Source organism: Sinocyclocheilus anshuiensis, unplaced genomic scaffold (genome assembly GCF_001515605.1).
Source record: "Sinocyclocheilus anshuiensis isolate Anshui unplaced genomic scaffold, SAMN03320099.WGS_v1.1 scaffold464, whole genome shotgun sequence".
NCBI lineage: Eukaryota > Metazoa > Chordata > Actinopteri > Cypriniformes > Cyprinidae > Sinocyclocheilus > Sinocyclocheilus anshuiensis.
In genome coordinates, this window is record NW_015555731.1 from 937,227 (window position 1) to 948,456 (window position 11,230).

Consider the following 11,230-nt stretch of genomic DNA (forward strand, 5'->3'; position numbering starts at 1 on the left):
GGATTGATTTATTGAATGATTGATTGAGTTGTTGATGATAAATTGAGTGTTTGTTCTGCAGAAGTTTCCAGTCTCAATGGAAAGGTGAGTGATCTGCTGGTGTCTCTGGTCTCTCTGCTTCTGATCCAAAGCCACTGCAGTTCTGATCCTGAATGTTCTTCCAGAGTCCAGATCTCATCACAGCCGGATCCACAGATGCCTTCTGGAGCTTTGATTCGTGTGCCACGTTACTCGGGCAACCTGCCCTTCAGAGTCTGGAAGAAGATGCGGGACATTGTCCAAAATAGTGAGTCTGGAGAAGATCTGTGCTCTTACACATACACTGTAAATGGGTGAAGATTTTACAGATTTAAAGATGTCTGATGTGTTTGATCAGTTGGACAAACGTAATAAAAGCAGCTGTCGATTGTGTCTCATCAGCTCCTGTGATTCTGGATCCAAACACTGCAAATCGAGATCTTGTCCTGTCTGATGATCTGAGCAGTGTGAGATACAGCTGGAAGAAACAACCTCTTCCTGATAATCCAGAGAGATTTGACTATTATTCTTGTGTTCTGGGTTCAGAGGGTTTTAACTCAGGAACACACTGCTGGGATGTGGAGATTAAAAAGAGCCAATGCTGGAATCTTGGAGTAACTACAGCATCAAACCAAAGGAAGGGACGTGATTTATTTAGCGCTGATGTCTGGTGTGTGTGGTATGGATTATATGAACCATCTGGTTTTCCTGTTGAACAGGATCTTGAGCAAGTGAGAGTGTATCTGGACTATGACGGAGGAACAGTGTCATTCTCTGATCCTGTAACTAACACACATCTACACACATTCACAACCACCTTCACTGACACTGTCTTGCCATTTTTCACAAAATGTCACACAATCCAAACCAGATTTCAGGGAATTACCTTTAACATTTAAGTCTGAACAGTTGTTTCTGGTTGTATTTGGTCATTATGACATTATGTTGACAGCTAGTTGGCCACCAAAGTCATACTGTTAATAGCTAGCATTAACACTAGTTAACTATAAAAAATGAGACTTCATAAGAAATAATATAATAACATAACGTTTACATGATTCTTATGAAGTCTGAGATTATAACTTAGTTTATATTATGAACTAATCTAAATTGCAAACAAGTCTTCCGTGCAATATAGACAGTATGAACTACTTTTGGAATGGATTACTTTTAAGATGGATGAATGGATGCACTTTTTTGGCCTTCAAAATTGTGAGTGCCATTCACTACCATTATAAAGCTTGGAAGAGCCAGGATATTTTTAGATATAGGTCAGATTATGTTTGTATGAAAGACACATATATGGTGGTTTGAGGGTGAGTAAATCATGGACATTTTGTGGGTGAACGATCCCTTTAAGGATTGCCTTATAATTAAGGGTCCAAGCTGTGATATTAATGTTGTCCACTAGAGTGATTTTAGATTAGGAGATAAGCAATATTTTAAGACCAATTCTATCTGTTTCCATCTATTTGTATAGAAATAAATGCATTTAGTAATTTGTATAAATATGGTGTACTGACAGAAAATCTGTGAAATGCTTACATATAATTAAATGCTTAACTTTTTTTCACACCAATAAAGTAATTTTTTCAAGTCGCCAGACACAAATAAATATAATGCTGTTCATTTAAAATAAAGAAAATTTTTGCCTTTTTTACTATAATATAAAATTTCTATAAGGACATGTATTGTTGTGCTATGTATAATAATAAAAAAAACACATTTGTGTGTTACGCTGCAAGCATAAGGTTAGAAATAAATAAAAACATGAAAAGGGCCTTAACATAAAGGCTTCAGATAAAAAAGGTTTTGAGCTGCAAATGATCTTGACATTAATTTTAAAGTGTCCTGTGACATCCTATGATGTGATTCAAGAGAAAAAGCTAAAGGCACAAGAAAAAAAGCTAAAAACACGGTGTTGAAGACAGAAAAAGCCATTTCCACCATTAAAAATTATGTGTACATTTCATGTACAATATTTATTACATTGCATTGTGAAATACACCTGTTATGCAATAATAAGTGCTTTCTTCGGTTACTCCTTTATGTAAGCATAGCTTTCCGCCATAAGTAGATGTCATCAGGTGGTTCCCAACCTTTCTTGAGTGTTTCGACCCTTACAACAACACTCTCCAGTTGGTGGGTCGGCAGTGGTGGCTAAGTCACTGCCCATCTGCTCATGGCTTCCAGCTTTCTTCCTCTCTCTTACTCCATATCCAGCATGAAGCTCAGCCTCATCTCCCATGCTACGAGCAAGTTTCTTGCTTTTTGATCAGAAAAGCCTCTACAACCTATTTCCACAGGAAACAGCCATGCCTGCCATCTTTTGTCTTTACACTCCTGAATTAAACGCTGATACTTTTAAGGAAGGCCTTCCTCTCGTGAGCCTCCTCGCAGCCCTCCTTCCATGGCACAGTCAGCTCAATTAAGATGATTTTCTGGTCTTTGGCTGATCACAAGACGATGTCTTGGTGAAGAGCTGTGTGAACCACTTCCGGGAACTGCAGCTTCCTTCCAACGTCGACTCTCATTTCCCAAGAGCCCGCGGCCTGCAGCAAGTTTGATTTTGCTAATGCCCTAATTGCGTTAGGGCAATTGCGTAATTGCGACAGTTTCCTTGCCTGTGCCGCCTAGCCTCTTCTTGCACCTCTCACGTGTGTATCGGCGACAGACAAGAGCACATTGTCGTGGCGCCACCTGTATCAACTTTGGGTTAAAGATGTTATGTGTGATGGGTCTGGCTCCCTCCTTGATGAAAGTGACAGTTTCCTTGCCTGTGCCGCCTAGCCTCTTCTTGCACCTCTCACGTGTGTATCGGAGACAGACAAGAGCACATTGTCGTGGCGCCACCTGTATCAACTTTGGGTTAAAGATGTTATGTGTGACAATATGTGTGCCAGTGTTCCCTTTTGACCACAAAGCTTGCAGTACGGGTCATCCCTCAACCCCCATGTGTGCAGATGTGATGGTGAAGGAAGGGTGTCATACACAGAGCGCAGTAGGAAGGAGATGTGGTAGGGCTCCAGTCTCCATAGCTCTGCCCATGCAATCTAATGCTTGGGCAGATCCCATTTTGTCCATGCTCTCTGGGATGCTTGTTCCACTGCTCTGGACATACGCCTCTGCTCCTCTTGAGCTTGGATTTCTGCCTGAACCATGCCTCACCTGATCGTAGTGCTTGCATTCCCAAACTGTTGGAAATGTGTCGACCCCAGGCCTTGACCTTCTGTGCAGGTGTTGCCAATGATGTCGCGCACCTTTAATGAGCTTTCTGCCTGTTCAATGGCTGCATTGACTGCCCATTTATGGCCTGATATTGTTGTGATGCCTGCTTGCTTTACCCGGGCATCTTTAGAATCTCTCAGACTTAGCGCGACTCTGCATTTTCCACCTTGAACTCCTCCACAACAGATGACAAAGGGAGTTGCAGCAGTCCTGATCGAATGTAGAGGCCCACTGAAGAGAAGTTTGGGGGAATCCCCAACCACCTCTGCAGGTGCTTATTAATTTTTCTCTCAATGCCATCCACAACTGTTAGAGGGAACTCATAGACTGTGAGGAGCCAAATAAGCCTGGGCAGAAGGTCCTGATCGAATGTAGAGGCCCACTGAAGAGAAGTTTGGGGGAATCCCCAACCACCTCTGCAGGTGCTTATTCATTTTTCTCTCAATGCCATCCACAACTGTTAGAGGGAACTCATAGACTGTGAGGAGCCAAATAAGCCTGGGCAGAAGGCCATGCTGGTACAGCCAGGATTTAAATTTTCCAGAGAGTCCGGACCTGTCGATCTTCTTCAACCACTCTTCTGTTTGCCTCACAGCATCTGCAACATTGGCACCATCTTTCAGTGATGCATTGAACCACTTCCCCAAACACTGTATAGGGCTGTCCTCAATGAATGGAATGACCTCGCCTTGAACTTGGAGGCCAAACTTACTTGTGACTCTGCCCTTCCTGATGACCAGCCTTCTGGACTTCCTGGCCTTAAACTCTAATGGAGTTAAATTATGGAGTTAATTTAATACTTTTTTTTTTTGCTGTGCAATGAGTCTGAAGGCCTCGATTAGTTCAAGTCTGTTTAATTAAGGTTAAACTGTGCAGAACAGTGGCCCTTCAGGAGCAGGTTTGGGCACCCCCACCCTATAGGTAAAATGTTTAGAATCGGGGGAACTGAAAAAATTGTCTGGCACTGTATTACAGTAAAATTGTCACGGACAGAAGAGGAGAGACTCAGGTAAGTGCTACAGGGTTCTTTATTAAACAGGTTTTCAGTAGGAGTGAAGCGATGCAAGGCAGCAGGTAAGTATCTCATAATCTGAGTGGGTAACTTGGCTGGTAACAGAATTTAAACAATGTACCTTTTCCTTCCTAAGAGTGGCACATGGCAAAGACAGGAAGAAGGCTGGCAAAGACAGCAAACTTGCAAGGAGTCCGGAGACTAGCAATGCGTCCAGGTAAGTGATCTTGAAGTGAGATCAATGAGACTAGACAGTGCAAGGAGTGGATCGAGTATAAACACATTACCATGTTTATAGAACAAACTTGTTTGTGTTTATAGTGCATACTTCCGTTTTACCGGAACATTGTGTTCATAGTTTCTCTGCCTTCGTTTCAGATCTCATCCAACCACATTCCTAAACATAAACTTTCCTAAAAGTTCAGTGCTTGTTCTACTTTCTAAAAAGAAAAATGGCAGATTATTTCGATTATTTTAAGATTATTTTTCCACATTGTGCTTTTTTGTTGAAAAAGATTAATCGTTTTATAAATTATTTTTAATTAATCATAATTAATAATAGCATGATAAAATGAATATGTCACTCAGCTTCTGTATTTGGATATATAGCATTTTTAAATGTTCACTATGTGATTCCATGTATTGATATAGTTGATATTTTTTATGCACATGATGAATCGATCTAGTGGACATCAGTGAGTCTCTCTCATGTTTGCCGCAGTCTCAATCATCATTCAGTTATGATATTGTGCCGTAACATAATTTATATTATTGTGTGGTGTAGTTTGTGATGCTAGTACTATTAGAACCAAATAAAGTAGAATGCAGAGTTCATAATCAGTTTACTGTATTTTAAACCACTTTGTCATCTAAACAGTGTAGTCATTAAACAAAAAGTTACAGTAAGTCACACCCTGCAGAAAAACCTGTTTCTCAGGTATGTAATCAGAAAGATACATAAACCCTTTCCCTTAAAAGAAGGAACTCAACTGTTGAGCTCCAGTGCATATCATCTATCTGTCTGTGTTCATATACAGTGAAATGGCAGAAGCCAGTATCTCATGGGCTGAAGATCAGTTCTGCTGTCCAGTGTGTCTGGATCTCCTGAAGGATCCAGTGACGATTCCCTGTGGACACAGTTACTGTATGAGATGCATCACAGACTACTGGGACCAGGATTGGAAAGGAATCTACAGATGTCCTCAGTGCAGAAAAACCTTCACACCAAGACCTGTTTTGGGTAAGAATTTGGTGTTTGCTGAGATGGTGGAGAAACTCAAGACAATGAGACTCCAATCCACTCCTGTTCCTGCTACTCCTGCTGCTCCTGTAGTTCATCGCACTGGATCTGGAGATGTTCAGTGCGACTCCTGCACTGTAAATAAACAGAAAGCAGTGAAATCATGTCTGGAGTGTCGAAGCTCTTACTGTCAAAATCACCTTGAACAGCATGAAAATCTCTTCAGAGGTAATAAACACAATTTGATGGACGCCACTGGACGACTGCAGGACATGATGTGCCCTCGACATCATAAAATGCTGGAAATTTTCTGTCGTACTGACCAGCAGTGTATCTGTATGCTGTGTTTGGTGGACGAACACAAACATCATGACACTGTATCAACAGGAGTGGCAAGAGCAGAGAAACAGGTACTGCTCCATACTGGATCTCTTAAGTGACAGTTAATGTTGTTTCTCTCTTCATTTGGTATATGATTTTTCTCTCAATCAGGGAAACTGATTGTGTTTTAGAAAGATAGACATTGTGTTTTTCATCAAATAAAGTCAGACTTAAGTGACTAACAAGAGACGTGTTTACAAAAACATTTATTCATTTAATTATATATATAGATTATAAATATAGATATATCTGTTTCCTGCAGAGACATTTTGAGGAAACACAGCGAAACATCCAGAAAACAATCCAGCAGAGAAAGATAGATCTAAAGCGGATGAGAGAGGCTATGGAGTCTCATAAGGTGAGTTTGGATAAGTTTGAGAAGAGTCCTTCACACTCCTAAAAATAAAGGTGCCAGGAAAACACAATAGGTGCTTTCGCAACGGAGGAACCTTTTCAAAGTTTCTAGAACTATTGGCGGAAGTTAACGCTTTTTGGCGTGTTCGCACCGCAGGAACTAGGAATGTATTCTTTCAATCGTGTAAATTGTGTGTTTACATTCCATCTCTGTTATCACGAAAACCTACAACACACAACAAAAACGGCTTCAAACACAGCGTCCTCCATTCACTGGTTTTTGACGTTTGTAAATGCCGCGAATAAAGAAGTCGCTGTGGGATGCTTCATAGTTTCTCCGGTGTGAATGCAACCAGGAAAACGGCCCGAGGGAGAAATTGGTTCTCTAGGAACGACCCTGCTGGCTTCCTAGAACTAAGTTCTTAGATCTACATGGTGCAAAAGCACCTAATGCTGTAGAAGAACTTTCGATTCCCTGAAGAACCTTTCAGTGAAAGGCTTATTAAAAATTATTTATCTTTTTTTTTTATACCAACTGCATGAGTCTTATAGTAAATTACATCTTAATAAAACAAAATGCACTGTAAATTTCTAAACTTAAGCTAGAACATGAAAACACACACAAAAAAGGGGTGAAATTTGCACTGCACTGTCAGTCCATGAAAGTGGAATAAAGAGGGTCTTGTCTTGGTGTAGGTGCAGGTCCACCATCTAAAATGGATATGGCCCAGATCTGGCTGACTGTGGTAAACTTGTGATAAGAGACAGACAGCCTAATATTAGCGTAGGTGCCATTCTTCTAATACTTGACATTGAATGTGGGAAATGTTTACAGTTCGTTTGACCAACTTTATGCAGCCTAACAATCCTTTAACGGATTTAAATTTATAGAAATGTGATAGTGTGTTATGTGTATGCCAGGTCAAAGAGAGGAGATGAGAGTTTCGGCGCTATAGGAAAAGGATCTACCACCCACGGTTCACATTTCATTGTATAGTGCTTATCACAATACACATAATTTCAAAGAAGCTTTGCATAAAATTATTTTGATGCCGTTGGTTTTGATATTGTACATATTATCAAGTGGCCAGAATTTTGAGACCACAATAGATGTGAAGGACTATGAAGATATGCTACGTGCTGTGTTTTTTTCCCAATAATTAAAACATCTATTATTTTAGAATTTAGTTGTAGGAAAGTACTAGTTATCCAATTTTTTATATCAACTATTTCATTCCGTTAGTCATTGGAATTTGTATTTTTCGTCAGGCAGCAAAGAAATATAGAGCTAAATATAGATGTTTCCTAATGATATCCTAATGGTAACATATACAGGGTGAAAAGCAATGGTCCTAGTACTGAGCCTTGCAGTACTCCAAACTGAAATTGATAATCAGATTAATATGTTTTGAACCATGTTTTATTTTTAAGAGTTTTTTTTTTGTTAACACTGGAGCTCTATGTCTGTGTGAGGTACCATTAAGAGCTGATTGTATTGTGTGTCCTATAACAGCGCTCTGCACAGACAGCAGTGGAGGACAGTGAGAGGATCTTCACTGATCTCATTCGCTCCATTGAGAAACGTCGCACTGAGGTGAAGCAGCTGATCAGAGATCAGGAACAAGCTGCAGTGAAACAAGCTGAACAAAGACTGGCGCGACTGGAGCTGGAGCTTGATGATCTGAGGTGGAAAGGGACTGAACTGAAACAGCTTTCAAACACAGATGATCATATTCATTTCCTCCAGGTAACAGAGATCTTCCTAAAGGGTTAGTTCACCCAAAAATGAAAATTAGCCTGTGTTTTTGTCTTTGTGTCTATAGAGTTGCCCGTCTGTCTCTCTCTCTGGATCTACAGACAGCTTCACTGTCAGTTCTCGTCCCAATTTTGATGAGGTAGTGAAGTCTGTCTCTCAGCTCAGAAATAAACTGCAGCAGTTCTGCACAGATGAAATAGAAAGGTTATCTAAAACAGGTAATGCTGTTTTCCTCTCAGAAAAGAGTTGAGCACTGTTCATTAAATATAAAATGGTAGTACCTTAATTCTTGACTTGGGAATTAAAGGGTTTGCACTGATGCACAAATGTTCTTTGGTGTTAATAGTGAAAACCGTCCAGGTCATTGTCCCGAGTCATCAGCTTACGACTAGGAAGGAGTTCCTACAATGTGAGTTACAATGAAAATACACACAAACACTTGTGATCACTGGGGGACTTTCTGTGCTAATTGATGATGATCTTACCCGGGGTTCATTCCAGTAACACTCATGATGGAGGAGGTGCCTATGTTGCATAGCATGTTTGTGAATTTGGGGGTGGAGTTATTAAAATAAGGACGTGATTCTTTGGTAGGGGTGTGTTTGTTTTGATGATTTCAAATATCAACAGTGTTTTTTATAAATCACTTACTGCACCTTAAGTGCATTCAACATCATGTGCCGCTATGCAGACCGATCGACTTGAAGTAGTGCATGCTGGTTAGAAAATTTGTCCAACTTGAGACGTGCCGATGCCATGTCACTGTGTGTGATGTATTCCATAAAAGTACCGCAAGAGTGATTCAAGGTGTGTATTCCAACCTGATCTCATGGGAAGGTGGCTTATTCATACAAATTCGTACAAATTGATTTGCATATCATATGTGCCACTCTCATCAGTGTGGCATTCGCAAACAGTATATTGCTTGTCTCATATTTGGAATTTCATTTTACCCCTAAATGAATAACATAAGCTAGCTTTGATGTGAAATGCTCTTATTTGTCCCATGACAGAGTTCGGATTTATCTTTTGAATGAGATTTGACTGTGTTCATGGAGTAGAATTAAAATCAGCAGACAATATTTTGCATAGATCTGTACAGTAATGTTAGTTTTTCATAAATTTGCAAGATGAATAACATTTTTTTTCACGTAAAATAAGGAAATCAGTGGGCTAATTAATCAATCACTTCAGTCAGAGTCAGAGAGACATGCCCAATTATAATTATTATGAAATGATGATACTAATGAAGAGACCCATTAATATGTTATATTATTGATGTAAAGTCACGAGTAATTATGTATTTATCTCCATCAGATTCCCGTCTGTTGACTCTGGATCTGAACTCAGTGAATTATTGGCTCCGTCTGCTTGAAGAAAACACAGTGATCACTTACTCTGACACACGTCTGCCGTATCCTGATCATCCAGACCGATTTGATTCTTGGACCATGGCACTGTGTAGGGAGAGTGTGACTGGACGATGTTACTGGGAGGTGGAGTGGGCTGGTGATGGGGGATCAGGAGTAGATATAGGAGTGACATATAAGAGCATCAGCAGGAAGGGAAATGGTCCTGAGAGTGCAGTTGGACGTAACAATCAGTCCTGGAGTTTGTTCTGCTCTCCAGACTACTGCTCATTCTGGCACAGTAACATAGAGACTAAACTTTCTGCAGTGTCCAGCAGTAGAATAGGAGTGTATGTAGATCACAAAGCAGGGATTTTGTCCTTCTACAGTGTCTCTGACACAATGAGTCTCATCCACAGAGTCCAGACCACATTCACTCAGCCACTCTATGCTGTGTTTGGGTTTGATAGACAGACAGCGGTGAAACTGTCTAGACGATTAAACAATCCAGATGTTTTACATATTCTTAATCCAGATATTCTACAGGCTTTTTTACTTCACAGAATGATGATGTCATGAGGCGTATTTTCCACTACTGAATGAGCTAGATATTTTCAAAGGGTTTTCAAACTTCTGTATGTCAAAAGCTTTATATTTTCCTGCATGTTCATAATACAAGTCTGTCATTTCTCTTTTGCTGACTCAGTTTGTTTAAAAGAAATTGTTTAGTTTCTGCATTAGCCTACTGGAACATTGTGTGCATAGTTTTTTTCTGACCACAGTTAAAGACATCTCTAACATCTCGTCCAACAGGATTTGTCGTTTTCTGAAAGCTCAATGCTTCTGCTACTTTTAGATCATCAGACTTTTCAGGCTGTTTTTTGTGCACTATTATCTCTCATATACTGTAGAAAAAATAATTTGGCATATGTACACATTTAAAATGGTATCTTCTGATAGGATTTATTGTAATATTGTATTGTATTTTTTTGATGATGATGATGCATCAACCATTAAATGATTAATTTTTATCCTTCAGTTCTGCTGACTCTGTACACACTACACAACGGATCAGCGACAGGGGCTCACAAATTACACAACTTTTCAACAGGAAGAATCACTTACAACTCTGCATTGTCCACAAATGATGTTTTATTAACAAAGTTTAGGAGGAGCACATTCAGATAATCAACCAATTCAACAAAGGTGAAGCATGTTCAGATAAGCAACTTAATTAGTAAATATATACAGCAACAAACCTCTGTCCCATGACAGATTTTCCGGCATCCCTCCTCCACCCCAACTCCTGACTCCTAACTATTCCTATCCCAGCTTGGGGATTTGGGGGAGTTCTCTGGGTTCGGCCTAAATTTGGAGCTCGGAGTCCTCCCCTTGGACAGCATGCCAAATATGCTTACTATTTGGTCAATCTGATTATATGTGAGTGCAAATTCATGAAACTATATTTCACAACCAAACACACCCGAAAATGATGTGGGGAATAACATGCGTGAGAATGGATTTATTCCTGTCAAAAACAGTAGCCCACAAAAAGCTTGGAATCCAAGTTGTCTGTACACTGACTAGCAGTGACAAAAACAGAGGAATATGAAGGAGAGAATGGCTGATTGACGATGTTCTGTTGCAGGTCTATTATGACTCCTCCCCCTGAACTTTCCCTTGCCCTCTATCTTGCTCTCTCATTGGCTGTGGGTCGTTGCTGGCTGTACAGTAGGTCGTTGTCGATGCCATTTCCAGTCTAAACACATTACACACTGCAGGACTGTGAATCCCCGATGAGTCCATATATTTAGCATGCCAAATATCTCATGGGTATCTGCGATGTGTGGGTGCTTCTGTCAGATCACGTCTTTGATAACAGAAACTGTGCG

General features: G+C 40.2%; 2 protein-coding genes across 2 annotated transcripts in view; both read left to right on the top strand.

Moving 5' to 3' along the window:
• The window catches only part of LOC107672900 (nuclear factor 7, brain-like), a 14,423-nt gene extending 13,506 nt beyond the window's left edge, over positions 1 to 917 (top strand). The window contains exons 6-7 of the mRNA XM_016466275.1: positions 165 to 286; positions 421 to 917. Coding sequence (XP_016321761.1) covers positions 165 to 286; positions 421 to 917 — 619 coding nt within the window. The remainder of the gene's footprint in view (positions 1 to 164; positions 287 to 420) is intronic.
• Positions 918 to 5,261: 4,344 nt separating this feature from the next.
• On the top strand, positions 5,262 to 10,329 carry LOC107672923 (tripartite motif-containing protein 16-like). Its single transcript, XM_016466302.1, has 6 exons — positions 5,262 to 5,908; positions 6,142 to 6,237; positions 7,747 to 7,980; positions 8,057 to 8,207; positions 8,336 to 8,398; positions 9,307 to 10,329. Exons 1-6 carry the CDS (start codon positions 5,300 to 5,302, stop codon positions 9,915 to 9,917), a joined length of 1,764 nt encoding a protein of 587 aa, XP_016321788.1. The 5' UTR covers positions 5,262 to 5,299; the 3' UTR covers positions 9,918 to 10,329.
• Positions 10,330 to 11,230: the final 901 nt, after the last annotated feature.

Bases quoted from the DNA above. Each gene is read 5' to 3' on its own strand.
- LOC107672923 (XM_016466302.1), top strand. From the start codon at position 5,300: ATGGCAGAAGCCAGTATCTCATGGGCTGAAGATCAGTTCTGCTGTCCA. The intron at 6,238-7,746 runs GTGAGTTTGGAT...GTCCTATAACAG, and splicing joins AGGCTATGGAGTCTCATAAG to CGCTCTGCACAGACAGCAGT. The intron at 8,399-9,306 runs GTGAGTTACAAT...TATCTCCATCAG, and splicing joins TAGGAAGGAGTTCCTACAAT to ATTCCCGTCTGTTGACTCTG.